The sequence below is a fragment of the Dasypus novemcinctus genome, chromosome 3 (assembly GCF_030445035.2).
Source record: "Dasypus novemcinctus isolate mDasNov1 chromosome 3, mDasNov1.1.hap2, whole genome shotgun sequence".
Taxonomy (NCBI): domain Eukaryota; kingdom Metazoa; phylum Chordata; class Mammalia; order Cingulata; family Dasypodidae; genus Dasypus; species Dasypus novemcinctus.
In genome coordinates this window covers 114,645,370-114,661,972 of record NC_080675.1, presented here as the reverse complement: position 1 = coordinate 114,661,972, position 16,603 = coordinate 114,645,370, and the positions used below count along the sequence as shown (strand labels likewise).

General features: G+C 34.1%; 1 protein-coding gene and 1 pseudogene across 2 annotated transcripts in view; both read left to right on the top strand.

The window, feature by feature from the left end:
• UBR1 (ubiquitin protein ligase E3 component n-recognin 1) overlaps positions 1-16,603 on the top strand; it is a 159,233-nt gene that overhangs the window by 97,032 nt on the left and 45,598 nt on the right. For both annotated transcript variants that reach the window (XR_009185086.2, XM_058294018.2), the window contains exons 27-33: positions 1,734-1,843; positions 7,022-7,108; positions 8,409-8,590; positions 12,435-12,631; positions 14,034-14,127; positions 14,908-15,057; positions 15,876-15,973. Coding sequence is in view for 1 of the 2 variants with exons in the window: in XM_058294018.2 (XP_058150001.1) it covers positions 1,734-1,843; positions 7,022-7,108; positions 8,409-8,590; positions 12,435-12,631; positions 14,034-14,127; positions 14,908-15,057; positions 15,876-15,973 (918 nt within the window). In the remaining variant the exon portion in view is untranslated. The remainder of the gene's footprint in view (positions 1-1,733; positions 1,844-7,021; positions 7,109-8,408; positions 8,591-12,434; positions 12,632-14,033; positions 14,128-14,907; positions 15,058-15,875; positions 15,974-16,603) is intronic.
• Positions 3,313-4,506, top strand: LOC131277989 (UAP56-interacting factor pseudogene; annotated as a pseudogene).

Here is a 16,603-nt window from a genome sequence, read left to right as displayed (position 1 = left end):
ATCTCTCTGTCCTTTTATCAATCCATTTTATGAACACTTGAGTGTAGGTCGTATACATCATGTGCCTTGAACTCTTAATACTGCTATGTACATTTCCAAGAACAAGGATATTCACTTAAGTAACCATCTTAACTGCAATTACCAAGTTCAAGAAATTTAACCTTGATATAAAGCTTATTACTCTACTCTGTTAGATCCTGTCCAGGATCAAGTATTGTCTTTGTCATTGTCTTTTTATTTTATTTTTTAAATTTTTAAATAACTTTATTTCAAAGATATAAAATAACAGAAAAGGGCAGCTCAACAAGTTATAAAAGCATTACTCCTGAAAAGTTCTGTTCCGGCATTTCCATCTCATCCAATTCCAACTACTATCTCAGTTGCTCCTGTAGTGTTCAGTAAGATACACAGATGAACACAGATTAGTTAAATGACATACTCAAGGTTTCTTATTAATGAAAAAACTGAAGTGAAAAAAAGTACCTAATCATATTCATATCTCGCAAAACCAAATCCCATATACTTTCCCACTCTTGATCTTTAGCATTAGTATAGCACCAACTTTGCTTTTGCTACAAAAACATCGTAATGTTGCTGCTAACCACTGTCCACAAACTACACTAGTTATATTTTTCCTGTTTATCACCACATTCCCAATATCTTGTAGTGGAAGAACACTCCTGTATCCATATCATCAACCACAATCCTCATCCACTGCCAAAGCCATTGTTACACATTTCCCACACTATCCTCCAGCTGTCCTCCAACTAACATTAATCACTGTCTTTTTAATTGCCCTTTTTTTCCTTGTGGTAATTATATACAACATAAACTTTCCCATCTAAAACCATTCAGTGGAATTAACCACATTCACAATGTTGTGGTACCCTCATCACCTTCCATTTCTAAAACTTTCCCATCTCCACAAAGAGAAACCCTATAATACCCATTTTGCATTAACTCCCCATTCCCCCTACCTCCCATCCCTGGCAACCTGTTCTTTAATTTGACTCTCTGTGCGTGCATATTCACTGATATTTTCTTTGTAGTTACCGTGGGGCAAATTTCATTTGCCTTGATACCACCTTAACTTCAGTAGTATCCACAGACCATGTTCCTATACCCTTTACCCCCCCCCATGTAGTTCTTTTTACAAATTACATGTTTATACATTATAAGTCTAAAACTACTGATTTGTCATTACATTTTATGCATTTGCCTTTTAGATCCTGTAGGAAGTAAAAAGTGGAATTAAAACCAAAAGCGCAGTAGTCCTGGTGTTTATATTTCCTCCTATCATTACCAGACATCTTTATTTCCTCATGTAATTAGACATCTTTATTTTTTTAGGCAGCTTCTATCTATTGTCTACTGTTCCTTCCTTTCAACCTGCAGAACTCCCTTTAGCATCTTTTGTAGGGCTGTTATAGTGGTGATAAACTCCCTCAGCTTTTGTTTATCTGGAAATTTCATACTATTTTCCTCATTTTTGAAAGGCAGTTTAGCTGGATACAGAATTCTTGCTTACAGTTTTTTGATTTCAGCATTTAAAATATATCATTCCACTGCCTTCTTGCATCCACAGTTTCTGATAAAAAAGTCAACCACTTATGGGATTGTTTAGCAAACCTTGGTTATCAATGTGAATAACATTAATTAAAAATTATAGTTAATTTATATCTAATTATAGGTATGTATATATTATGACATGTAATTCTGTGTTTTAATGAAAGGATTGGGAAGTTCAGCCATGAATGCTCAGAATATACAAATGCTTTTGGAAAAACTCAAAGGAATTCCCCAGCTAGAAGGCCAGAAGGATATGATAACTTGGATACTCCAGGTAAACCAGAAAAGTATAAATTGATGTTATTATCTTCACCTAAATAACCAAGAATCCTCTATTTACTTCTAAAATTAGGTCACTATATTCTTTAATTGCAAAGTCATTTATTGCTGTTTTTCATTATCACTCCTCTTTTTCCTTTTAGTAATTCTATTTTTCCTCTATTTCAATGTAAATTTTTAAAAATTAAGTAGGATTCATTTATTCATGTCACTTTTTATTCAACATGTATTGAATTCCTACTCTGTCATGCTTACTTCTAGACTCTCAACAAAACAGACAAGATGCTTATATTAAGCAACATTCAGTCTAGTTGAGGTATAGGCAATAAATAAATAAACAAGGAAATATCGGTGCAGTGCAATAGAGGAGTTACGTTAGTTGGTTAATTGAAGAAGATCTCTCTCAGTTTTGACATTAGAGCTGAGACAGGATGCCAGTGTTAAAAGAATCTGGAAGAGCAAAGCTTTAAGGTAGCCATTAAAAAAATAAAAAAGCCAGTGTGACTGAGGGATAATGGGGAAGGGAGACAAAGGTAGATAATGAGGTCCGAATGGCAGCCCTGAGCCAGGTCACATAGTCCCATGAAGGTCATGATAAAGTATTTGAATTTTGTTTGGAGGACAGATAGAAATTGAAGGATTTTTAAGTGATACCATTGGATATATATTTTTAAAAGATCACTCTGGCTGCTGTGTGTTAAATGGATTATAGGGGATGGGATTAAAAAGCAGAGAAACTATTAGGACTCCATTGCCTTAATCGTGGTGAGAAATGAGCTTGGCCTAGGAAAGAATGCAGGTGGCAGGAAGCTGGACTGATTCAGATATACTTTGAAAATAGAATCTGTAGGACTTACTGATAGATTTGATGGAAGGATGAGGAAAATCAAGAAATCAAAAATCACTCCAGTTTTAGATAGATGGCAGTACCTTTGGGACAAGTGAAAAAGGGATAGGGAGAGAGGCCAGAAATGTTACTTTAATGGAAACCCCTCTATATGGAAACATGAAGCAAGGGTTATCCAGCTTCCCCTCTACTGCACTCATTTAAATATTCTGACATTTTCAGGTGATAATCTTTAGATAATTAGAATGCGTTTAGTGATTATTTTTCACATACTTATAAGTTGGATCTGATTGTATTGATACGTACTAAAGAAGTAGATAAACTGCTTTTATGAAGAAAGTAAATCAAACTGTCATGTAGTCCAACACTCAATATCCTAAAGACAACAGTGTTTTAAATTGGAGATCTACTTCTGAAAATTCGTTTTCTGTTGTTAGAATACCAGAGTTCATCACTAAAATACATGAAAAGCAAATACAAATATCTGTGTTCAAAAACAGTAAGTGTATTACCCAAATATAATGTAAAGCTATGTTGTAAGTGTTCCTTGTGGGAGATTTTTCTGTAAGTACATGAGGCTCCTTCAAATATAAGTAAGTTTTATTGATATACTATCCTATTATGGAAACCTTGATATTTGTTAAAAATGCTGTAGTGGAGAGTCTGAGTATATGAGTGGGAGGTGGCTGGCCTCAGAGTCAGGCCTTGCCTACAGACTGTTCTAGTGTGATGTCTTCAGTCATGAATCAGTTTGGTACCCAGTTGGTAGGAACGATGGCACGTCTGGCACTGCGGACAAAAACCCACAGCATTTAAAACCTGGACAAAATCATTATGTCTTGGGATGGTATAATCAAATTGAATTGAAAGGAAGAAAAGAAGCAGAATTTTCCAAGACTAAATAGAAGAGTCCAGCAAAGTGGTACCTGGCAATTCAGGGTAAGAATATGATGGGGAATCCAGTAGAATTCTGGTTTTGGTCAAAATAATCTGGGTCTTAGAGGAAGAATAATGCCTGGAAAGAGATGTCCTTATGCGATTATCACTGGCCTTGCAGCTAGGAAAGCAACTGGAATTAGAAAAGGAATTAGTCCTATGTACCACCCACCTCTGAATGAAAAGAATATAAAGAGATAATTTTCCTGTATTTAAAAGGAAGGCAAGCTTTCTGAGCCAAAATGAGGTGCAGAGGAAACCAGTTGCAGTTCTCAAGAGACCTAACCAATTAAACAGAAAAAATAGCATTCCAGCCAGGTTTACCAGAAGTGGAAATAAATTAAGCCATCAGAAAGACACATTCAAGCAACTTTTCTTTTCAGGAGAGGCCTGAAGGTTCAGGCCCCGTTGAACAAAGAAAAACTGCTAGACGATGTCGTAGCAAAGAGAACTCGTAAGTGGCAGACTTCTACCACAAACGGAGGCATTTTTAACTATATCCATTGACTATCCTGGAGCAGTGCAGTGCCCTGTAACTAAGAAATGATTAACTTGTACTACCCCTGGCAAAGTGCAAGCAATCTGATATAAAGTTCCTGAAGGTGTCTCCCTACAATTTGACATAAATAGTGTTGGAAAACAGACAGGGATGATTCTGAATGAGCAATTTGGGATCCTGAGAGAACAAAGAACCACTCTAACGTTCAACAAAGGAGGAAGCCACTTTGTAACTGTGGGATAGATACCATGTCAAAGGGACTTTTTAGTGATGACTCTATTTGAAAACTTGTATTGCTTGAGGAGTTTTTGAAAGTTTAAAAAAAAAAAAGTATAAAATAATGCCCTGAAAGAATAACAGGGAATATTATACCTATCTGTGCTTAAAGTTTTCATATTCGGCTTAGCATAACAATCCTCTTTGACTACTTTTGTTCCTCAAGCAGCAGAAGAAAGACAGAGGTAGAAATTGATTGTATTTATGATAATGGTATTTAGCATCTCCAATCTTGTGCCTATTTTTTTTAGACTTTGCCATTGTAAATCTTGGTCTTTGGAAATATGAAAACCTTTGTTGCTGTCACTTATACTTTAATGGTATTGATGTAATCCGTGTAGTTGCCTTTTCTTCAGTAAAAATGTTAAAAATAAATAAATTCATTAGAATTCCAATTTGGGATTTGAAGATTTAAGGGAATATCTGGAATTCAGTTGTTTCTTCAGATTAATCCCCAAGATTGGTAAATCTTTAGTGACAATTTTCTGTTTTTTAAATTTGGCTCTAGTCATGAGTCTAAGTGTAAGATGTTGGCGTTAGAAGGCTGTAAATGTCTGATAGGGCCTTGGAGGAGAAGCTCTAATGTAAAAAATCTGGCAGTTTGTGTTTAGTAAATGAAGAAAACATCAGAGGAAATAGCAGATTGAAGAACAGTTAACTGAGGTAAAAAACTTCAAAACGCAGGTTATAAGTCTTCTCTTTAGATAGAGTGTAGTATGGGGTCTATGTCCGCAAATAGTTTTTCAGATGATTTTTAAAGGAATTATAAGTATCAAAATGAATTGAGTCCCTTAAATATTTTGGTAGTACGAATAATAGCCATAAAGTCCTAGACTCTCTTCTTCTTCAAAAAGTTAAAATTTACGAAAGCTTGCTAAATTCAGCAGTATATGACTCCAAAAACAAAAATATACGTGTCTGTGTCACAAAAGGAAAAAATACCTAAAAGTGATAAGACCGTTACATTATAACCTTGCTTTATACCTCTCACCCTGATTTATTTTATGGTATAAAGTTCAGGCATTTGTGGGGAGAAAAGAATTTGGTCATCACCCCCACCTGGGTGGGCGGAGGAATTTGCCTATTACGCCAAGATCTAAGAGTCTTCTGATAGTTGTGCACTGGAAGTTTCAGTATAATGCCAAAATGCAGCAAGATATTCCAGCTAAAAGTAATAATTTTGGTTATTATAAAGCTTGGTCTTTGGTTTTCTATAACATTAAAGCCTCTAAATAGGTGTTAATTTCTCTAGAGTATAATATTAGTGTTGACTTTCCTATTAAAAAAAAAAAAAACAAAAAATCTTTATCACTCTTGCCTGCCTGTCATTGTATATTAAACTTCATTGTCTTCCTTTTTGGGTTTCTTACTGGTTTATTAAAAAGCTAGCCATGGAAAGCTTATCAATAGCAGTTTCATGCTTATGTCAAAGAATTAAATCTGATCCTAAATATCTGGTATTTTGCCAGTACTACTGAAAAGGGATTATCAGAAGTTAGTCACAGTATTTGAAAACAAACCCTAGTCTCTCCTTATCTGTTCCATGCTTTTTGTAGAGACAAGGTACCATTGCAAAATATTTTTGGAGGTATGAATGTTTGTATTTAGTCCAATACATTTGGAACAATACATTTTAGACTGGTTAGAATTACTAGTAGCTTATTTTAAAGCAAAGGAAAAAACAACTGAACATGAACAATTTGTGAAAGGTAGTTTTCATCTTCCTATTATTTTAAATATTATACAGAGCTATTATTAATGCCTTTTTTTTTTTTTGAAAGCCTTAAAAATCACCCCAAACATTGACATTAAGTGGACAAACAAGTGTCTTTGGTATATTAAACTTCTGTTTTTTGGGGGAAAAAAAATGCTGTTGTGGAAAGATCTTTCAAGATACATGATTAAATGAAAAGGGGAAGTATGAAACAGTTAAAAGAAGATCTTTTTAAAATGAAAATACATGTAAATGTGAAGAAGCAATATTCTGACCTATTTTTTCCCCTGGAAGGAAATACTAATAATCTTTAACAGTAGTTGCTTTTGGAGAGAAGGGCTGGAAACTGGAAGAAGAAGGCTTCACTTTCCAAAAATATTTAAATAGAATCAACTATATGCTAAAGAAACATTTTTTTTCCCCTAGCAAATCTCTCTAAAGCAAACACAGGCATTCTTCATTACTCTAAAGTGTTTCGAATAATTTGCAAAATTAGGTGCATTTATTTTAGAATTTTTCTATTTTGAAACTTTTCATTGTCATTTTAGTGTGGCATATGTTTCCACAAGTCTTTGAATGAGAAGTTCCAGTTTTTCAGTGATTCTTACTTTTCCATTTCATTTATGTCTTTCTTTCTGACTTCCTGTGTATGATCTTCTGTCAGTACCCTTATGCTCTCAACTGCAGAGTGCATCAGCTGATTTGCTGCTGTTAACCTCAATGGGATTGCTGATCAACTGTTTATCACAGTTAGGGGTCACTCCCCCCTACCCCATATATTGAAATGTTTTAAGTCAAAGATTTCATTTAGTGACATGACACTAAAATTGGATTAGTGAATTTTTCTGCTACTGGTCTATCTAACCAAGTCTTTCCTTAATACTTCATCTATTTTCCACAGATGTTTGACACAGTGAAGCGATTAAGAGAAAAATCTTGTTTAATTGTAGCAACTACATCAGAATCAGAATCTCTTAAGTGTGATGAGGTAATAACATCATAATAATGGTAACAGTCATCTCTGGCTTGAATTTTACTGGTATAGGGGAGCCCCTGCTTATTGTTTGGAGAAACCTGTTTTGTTGTAAAGTATGTGAGATCTGTCCATTCCATCCCCTTTCCCCTGCCCAGATGGCTCCCTCATCTGTTTGCTCATTGTTTTGTGCTTGTTGTCTGCTTGTTGTCTGTTTTTTCTTTAGGGGGCACTGGGAACCAAACCCGGGACCTCCCATGTGGGAGGCAGGTACCCAGCTGCTTGAGCCACATCCACTCCCTGCTCTTTTGTTTTTGCTCATTGTTTTTGCTTGTTGTCTACTCATTGTTTTTGCTCAATGTCTGCTTGTTGTCAGCTAACTGTTTGTTTGTCTTCTTTAGGAGGCACCAGGAACCAAACCTGGGACAGCCCATATGGGAGGCAGGCACGCAACTGCTTGAGCCACATTCACTCCTGTCTATCCTCTTTTGTTCATTTTTATTATATATCACAGGGATTAGTGTACTTAACATTTAAGTTACTCACATTTATGCATTTTTCAAAAGCAGAGGAAATTGAAGTACTGTGGAGGTCTATTGGAATACCATATTTCCTTAATTTTAAAAATATTTTAATGTCTTTGAATTAGGGATGTGTTTTAAAATGTATGGCTTCTCATAGAAGCAGCATCCCTCTTAGTACAGTTTAAGATAATGGCACATCTTAGATTCAGTGAAATAGAGTGATATTTAGGTTATGAATTTCCACAAATTAATGAATCAGATTTTTATAATTCTAATAATAAGACTATTAGAATATTATTAGTAGTAATTATTAGCTGTTCTTCCTAAAAGAAAAACACTAGACTTAGGATAGAATAGAAAATAAAATGGCACCAAATACATCTCAGAAATATTAAATTTCTCAGTCTGAACAATGTATTTAATAACTGTTAGATATCATCAAGTTGTTTAAAATGATTGTGTCAGTGATTAAATCATTGACAAATGATTTTAAAATTTGGCTTCTTGTCAGTTTATTTCTTAATATACCTTCATTGAATAAAAAAGGTAATTTAATAAGATATTTAAGGTACTTGGACTTTTACTTTACTTTAATGAAATAACCAAAGGAGCATTTAGTTTTATGATGTAATGGAGCCCATAATTCCAATTTTGGGACAGTCGACTGAATTGAGGTGTTATGGACTAAGATATTATCAGAATGGTACTCCTAAGAAATTCTGTCTAACTGAACATCATGTAAATTTTGACAATGGGTCTTACCAAAGCTTTTATGATTTCTTAATTCCTAGATTACTCATGATAAAGAAAAGGCAGAACGAAAAAGAAAAGCAGAAGCTGCCAGGCTGCATCGCCAGAAGATCATGGCTCAAATGTCTGCCTTACAGAAGAACTTCATTGAAACTCACAAACTCATGTATGACAATACATCAGAAACTCCTGGTAAAGAAGACTCCATTATGGAGGAAGAGAGGTAAAACAAAGCAGAACCAAAAATTAGTAACTCAGTTTTTATGGAGGAGAAATTAAACATTTACCTTGAATCATGCTTTCCTAGAATGTGTTTTATAGTAAGAGAAGGTATACTATTTTTAAGCTAGAAATGTATAAGTGAAGGCAGTAAGATACTGAATATAATTTTTTTTAAAGATCTATTTTATTTCTCTTCCCTTCTCCCCTCGTTGTCTGCTCTCTGTGTCCATTTGTTGTGTGTTCTTCTCTGTCCACTTGCATTCTTGTCATGTGGTACCAGGAAACTGTGTGGCTTTTTTTTTGTTGTGTCATCTTGCTGCATCAGCTCTGTGTGTGTGCGGCGCCACTCCTGGGCGGGCTGTGCTTTTTTTGCATGGGGCACCTCTCCTTGCAGGGCACCCCTATGCGGGGGACACCCCTGCATGGCTCAGCACTGCTTGCATGCAGCAGCACTGCACGTGGGCCAGCTCACCACACAGGTCAGGAGGCCCTGGGCGCTGAACCCTGGACCTCCTATATGGTAGGTGGATGCTCTATCAGTTGAGCCACAACTGCTTCCCTAATTTCATATTGATAAATGGTTCAGTTGCTCCATAAAGTTGTGTCAGGAAACTTTATGCACTAGAAATAAGACAAGTAGAAATCCCATTAGTATCAAGTATTAACAACATACTATTTAAAAAGTAGTGAAAAAGAGACTACTATATATTTGTCAAAGCAAGAGGATGTTAGCAAAAGTGTATTCAGTTAATTGATGGCCTTAAATGCTCTGATTGTTTTTATTGCCTGGTTGCACAAGTAATTCATCAATGCTTTTTCTTAAAAATAATTTAAAAATGCAGTAAGTCCCATTAAACATCCTTCATGTTCCTGATCTTTCTTCAGAGACAACCATTGATGTGTTTTGTTCTAGACTTCTTTCAATGCATTTATAAACATGTACATAAAGAAATTATGCAGCTTGTTTTGTGTTTCTAGTGATATTATTTAACCACACCTACTCTGCAATTCATATTTTCACTCAATATCTTATAAACCTTTTCATGTCAGTATATATAGATCTGTAGTATAGATTCTTTATGACTGCTGCATTACAGTATTCCATAGTGTGGATATACTATATATATATATATATATATATTTTTTTTTTTTTACAATATTTTATTTACCCGATTTTGGACAGAGTTTATTTCCTCTTTTCTCTTATTACGATGTATGAGTGAACTTATTTGCATGTGATCCTTGCATAACTGCCCAAGTACTTCTCAAGGATGGAGTCCAGTAAGTAAAAGGCCTGGGTCATAACTATTTTAAATTTTACAAATAATGTCACATTGCCCTCCAGAGTGGTTTAATCAGTTTCTCCTTGCAACAGTATATGAAAGTGCCTATTTTCCCTCATTCTCAGCAACATTTGATATTATTAGTTCTTAAAAATATTTCGTGGGAAACGGACTTTGGCCCAGTGGTTAGGGCGTCCGTCTACCATATGGGAGGTCCGTGGTTCAAACCCCGGGCCTCCTTGACCCGTGTGGAGCTGGCCATGCGCAGCGCTGATGCGCGCAAGGAGTGCCGTGCCACGCAAGGGTGTCCCCCGTGTGGGGGAGCCCCATGCGCAAGGAGTGCGCCCGTGAGGAGAGCCGCCCAGCGTGAAAAGAAAGAGCAGCCTGCCCAGGAATGGCGCCACCCACACTTCCCGTGCCGCTGACGACAACAGAAGCGGACAAAGAAACAAGACGCAGCAAATAGACACCAAGAACAGACAACCAGGGGAGGGGGGGAAATTAAATAAATAAATAAATCTTTAAAAAAAAAAATATATTTCGTATTACCAAAATTATAAATTCCTACAGTTTGAGTGAATTCCCCTGATTACTATTACTACTAATAGGTTTAAATATTAAACCTAATTAGTTAACTAGTTAGGTTTAGTATCTTTTGATATGCCTCCTCATTGGCTTTTTATAGTTTGTCTTCTAGAATTTGCCTGTTGTTATGCTTTGCCCATTTCTCTTCATTGTTTTGCCTTTGCCTTATTGATTTTATAAATTGTGTATGCCAAATTTTGTTTTTTTAATTATTTATAATTATTTTGTTAAATATTTTATCTCTTTTTCTTTAACATTAACTACGGGGTTAGGTTATAGAGAATTTTTCAATTTTGATGAAGATGGGTATATCATTCTTTGAATTTATAGCCTTTACTATTTGTCTCTTGTTTAAGAGGGTTTTTCCTTTCCCATAGTAACAAATATATTATGTTTTCTTCAAATTTATGTATTTTTAAACAAAATTTTAATAATATAGGTACATTATTACATTTTCCTTTTAAAAAGTCAAAATTTTAGAGGTAAATTTCCATTTGAGTACCACTACAAATTCCGGAATCTTTTCTGCCCTTCTTCAGAGACACTCTGGTTAGAAATTTTAGGTATAAAGTCAAAATTTGAATTATATAGGATCATTCAACCTTTTGTTTTGTTCATTTGCATAAATCCTATTGTGTATATAACATTATGTAGGTTTCCATTTTCAGTCAATAATGTGTCTTGGAAATGTATATATTTTCTTGTAAAACTAGTTCATTGTTTTCTCAGTAAGGGAATTTGGACAGACAATTTTTCATTTAGGACTATCCCCTGAATTACAAGACATTTAGCATCCCTGATCTTCACTCACTGAATTCCAATAGTGTCCCCCTACTCATTATGACAACCAAAAAATAAATCTCCCCCACATATTGCCAAATGTCTCCTAGGAGTTGATACCACACTTAGCTGAGACCCAGCTTTTACAAGCTGCTTATCTGTATTGAGTAATTTCATTTACACTGATGAAAATTTCAATTTGTTCCAAATCTACAATGTTTCAGGTTGCTTCTTGCACACATAGAGAGACAATATTGCAGAGTAGTTAAGGGTGTGCCTTGCAAGGCCAGATCACATGAGTTAAATACTGGCTTGGCCACTTACTAGTGAGTCTTTGGGTAAATGTCTTACTGTCTCTAAGCCTCAGTTTCTTCCTCTGAAAAATGAAGGTAATGGGATTGTTGTGAGGATTAAATAGGTTGGAATAATATGAAGTATTTAGAACAGTGGCATCACAGATCAATACTTTATAAATGTTATTTTTCTTTCATTACTTTTGTACGTATTAGGTAAGTCCTCAGAATTACTAAGTTAATAAGGTATAAGTTTTATAGTTTTAATAGCTACCAAAGTAGAAGAGAAACTGCTATATAAATGCTGAATAATTAAGAATGGATAACCCTATCATATACTATAGAGTACTGTGCAGCCATTTAAAAGTAATGTTTTTGAATAAGTTTTATTGACGTGAGTAAATAAGATGGTGAATAAAGCAGTATGCAAATCTGTATATGTAATATCTTAATTAGGTTAAAAAGGATGTTTGAATAGAAAGCAGATTGGAAGGAAATGTACAGCAAGGCTAATTAGTAGTGGCTATCTCTAGGTTGTGGGAATATAATGCTCTGTTTTCATTTTTATACTTCTCTAAATTTTTAAAAATTTCTTTAATCATATATTACTTTTATAATCCTAAAACAATCAATCTAGCTTCCTGGTACAATAAATTAAATACAATTATACTATACATTCTATTTTGTGATTTGCTTTTTTTGTACTTAACACAAGCTGTATAAATAAGCAAATTGATAAAAACCAGAGGTCTGTGGGGAAGATTTTAAACTAATATTACTCAATATCGTTTTTATTTATCTTTTTTTTTAAAGTTCTTACCCTACAGCTACTTAAAATCTGCTAAAATATGAAATCAAAGTGACCAAAGCATGTTTCCTCATTTCTGGTCATTTCTTTTGGTAGCACCCCAACAGTCAGTGACTGCTCTAGAATTGCTTTGGGTCCTAAACGGGGTGCGTCTGTTACTGAAAAGGAGGTGCTGACATGCATCCTCTGCCAAGAAGAACAAGAGGTGAAAATTGAAAATAATGCCATGGTATTATCGGCCTGTGTCCAGAAATCCACCACCTTAACCCAACACAGGGGAAAACCCATAGGGGGTATGTATTGTTTAATAAATATCCTTTTCAGCATTTCTAGTAATTAAAAAAAATACTGTTTGAAAGAAATTTGGGAGTGAGGTTGTATTTAGTCTTATTTCATTAGATCATAATTTACCCATATGCAAAATGGACTCTAGATTTTTAACATGCGGGTTGGCTGCTTTGCTTTTATCATGTATTTTATTTTATCATTTTTAAATTAAATTTTCTGTTTTAATTTAATTTAACTATTAAATCTATATTTAATCTAGCTAGCTAGCTCCATATCTTTGTGTTGAATAATTTGAGAGTAGGTTACAGGTATTGTTACATTTCATCCCTAAATATTTCCACATGCATTTCCTAAACACAATCTATTATATATCTATCTTACCATTGTCTCATTTAAGAAAAGTAATAATCATTCAGGAATATCATCTAATATAAAATCCATGTTACAGTTTTTCCAGTTGTCCCCAAAATGTCTTTTATAGCTAAACTTTTTTTTTCCTATCAAGGATTCAAACAGGTTTTATTCATTGCTTTCAGTTATTTTGACCCATTTAGTGAATTTTAATATAGAGCAGTCCCTTGCCCTTTTTTTTTTTTTCCTTGATATTGACTCTTAAGAATGCAGGCCAGCTATCTTGTACAGTATCTCATTTTGTGGATATGTCTGACTCTTGCCTCATGATTAGATTCATGTTTAACACTTTTTGGGGGCAAAAATACTAACTAGGTCTGTTTTGTACTACTTACATCACAGAAGGAGTTAACTGCTTTATTTTAAAAGTACACTTAGAGTAATAATAATGATAATAAAGGCTAACATTTATTGAATAATTACCATGTGCCAGGCACTAATTAATGCTTTATGTTTATGTTTATTTATTCACCTAATCCTCACAACAACTGTATGAGTTAGGAACCAGTATTGGCTCCATTTTACAGATGAGGAGACTGAGGCACAGAGAAGTTAAGTAACTCACCCAAGGCCAGAGTATCTTAAGTGGTACATAGTCTGTGCTCTTATCTACTATGTTATAATGCCGCTAAATTTTTCTTGAAGTTTTCATCTGGTCAAATTACTCTTAAAATCGTAAAAGTAAATTTTGGTTGAATCTTAGAAAATCATCACTTCAGCCAACCAATGTATAAGCATAAACCTAATGTTCAAGATAAAATGTTAACTCAGATATAGTTATTAATTCACAATAATTTTAGAATTACATCCTTAGCTTTATATTTTCCTCTTTTTACTTACTATTAAGAATATATATCCTGCTCTCATGATGTTGTGATACTTCTTGAACATTCTTAAGAAAATTTAAGATTTAAATTTTAGACTTGATAACCTTTTTTTTTATCCTTTTTTCTTTTAAATGAATACATACCTCTAATTTTTGTCTTCCTGGACTAGAAACCCTGGACCCACTCTTCATGGATCCAGATTTGGCATATGGAACTTATACAGGAAGTTGTGGTCATGTAATGCATGCAGTATGCTGGCAGAAGTAAGTTGTCCTTAGGATGTGTTTCTAAAAGAAACTAGGAACATTGAAGTTCATTCACTTAAGTCCACAAAGAAAACATGTTTTCTCATGTCTTCTTTACTTCCTACTTATTTGGATAATTGAAGCAGTTTTAGTTACTCATTCTGTTTGTATGGTACACATTATCACTAGCCTTGAAAATTGATATATAAAGTTATTAACTTAAAATTTTCACTATTTCCTTGAGCTCATTCTCTGTAAAAAGTTGCTTTTGATCAGTAGTCATGTAGTAGAAGCAGTATTTTTTATAAAGATTTCTTTCCCTTCAAAATATACAGTGAAAAGTACCTTTGAGATAGAATAGGACAAGAAGTTCCAGTTCTTCCACTGGAAGAGATATAAATTCAGAAATGTAATACCTCAGAAATCTTTCTTGCAGAGTTTACCCTTTTGGCATTGGATTAAAATGTATAATTTTTCTATAATAACCCTCACTACTTCACTTGGTCATAGTAAACTGAGGGTAGTAGAGTCCACATTGTGTCTCTATGCTCTGGAAGTAGGAGAGGAATTATGGTCCAGTAAAGTTATTTTAAATTTGTAACTGCCTGGTGTATCTTTCAGTTTGCCCTCAAAAATATGAGTAGCCTGGTTCTTCTATAATAATTATAACTTGTAAATTTTTTGTATGTGTGTTCTAAAGACATTTATTGAAGCAAAAATTCCAGGTTTCTTTCATTTAAATAGAGTAAAGGTACATGTATAATTCTGAATGGACCTGTGTGTTTTGGAATTTTGCAGGTATTTTGAAGCAGTACAGTTGAGTTCTCAGCAGCGCATTCACGTTGACCTTTTTGACTTAGAGAGTGGAGAATATCTTTGTCCTCTGTGCAAATCTTTGTGCAATACTGTGATCCCCATTATTCCTTTGCAACCTCAAAAGATAGACAGGTATACTTTTATTTATGTTTTGATTAATTTTTTAAAAGCTACCTTTAATTCTTTCATTGTTTCTGCCTTGATTAGATTATTAGGGTTTTTTTGTTTTACTTTTTTACTATTTAAAATAATTTATATTTCATTTTGTAACTTATATTCTACTTTTAAAATATTACGAAAACCCCAATTTTAGCTAAGACTAATGGAATATTTACTTACTCATCTATATATTGCACATATATCTTCCAATAGCTAATTAAAGCAATAGAATTTTAGTCTCTAAGCATTCATAGAAGGAGAAAAGAAGTGAAGAAGACTAATTAATGTTTTTCATATTCCTTTGTCACCATCAAAGTTGCTATTTGGAAGTTGATAGCTCTAAAAGTCTTTTTTCCCCCTAAAGATCTAAATACTACAGTTTTGAGAGACTTTGACAAAATGTTAACTATAAAAATCAATGGAAGCACTAGACTCTTCACATATCCTTTGATAGTGTTTGAACATTTAGAGCTTTGTTATATTCTGTAGATGGAATTTCACAGCAAATTCATTGCATTAGTTTTTGCTTTTTTGTTTTTAGGACAACTGGGTGATGTGCATATGGGTGGTTTCTTATTCCTTGTACTTTCTGTAACTTTTTAGTATACCCACCCATTCCTCAAAGCTACATGTGTATTTTAGACATATATTTCTAATACCTAGGAAGGTAATTTGGAAGAATTTGATTTTTTTATACAGTCATTGGTCCGAGGAAAGACTCCATAAGTTCTAATTTTCAGTTATGAGTTAGTGGCAATAGCTTTAATAATTTTTAAATATCAATTTTCCAGTGAGAATGCAGATGCTCTTGCTCAACTTCTGACCCTGGCACAATGGATACAGATTGTTCTGGCCAGAATATCAGGTTACAATATGAAACATGCTAAAGGTTTGCATAAATTTATTTTACAAAACTTAGCTGTGTGAAAATTGACAGATCTTTAATTTCCTTTTGTAAAAAAAAAATATTGCTCTCTAAAATATGGTTTGCAAGTACAAATTTGTTGAATTGCAGAAAAACAGATGTTTTTGAAGATAAGACTTAAATCTTAAGCTGTAAAATTCTTAAAATAGTTTAAGAATTTTAAAGATTTAAAAGGCTTAAATCACTTTTTCATACTGGGAAACGGTATCGATTGTGGTTACTCTGGAATCAGATTGCTTGGATTTAAATCTTGGATCTACCATTTCCTGGCTGTGTAATCGTGAACAAGTCATTTAACTTCTCTATGTGTTAACTTCCTTATTTGCAGGATAAGATACTATTATTATTGATGAGCTTCAAAAATAAAAGCATTTTAAAAATTCATTGAGGGAAGTGGGTATGGCTCAAGCAGTTGAGTGCCTGCTTTCCACATGGGAGGTCCTGGATTTGGTTCCTGGTACCTCCTTAAAAACAAAAAACAAACAACAAGCAAACAAATGAAAAAACCAACTCAGGGGAGCCGATGTGGTTCATTGGTTGAGTGCTAGCTCTCCACTTATGAGGTTCCGGGTTTAGACTCCAGCTCCAGTACCT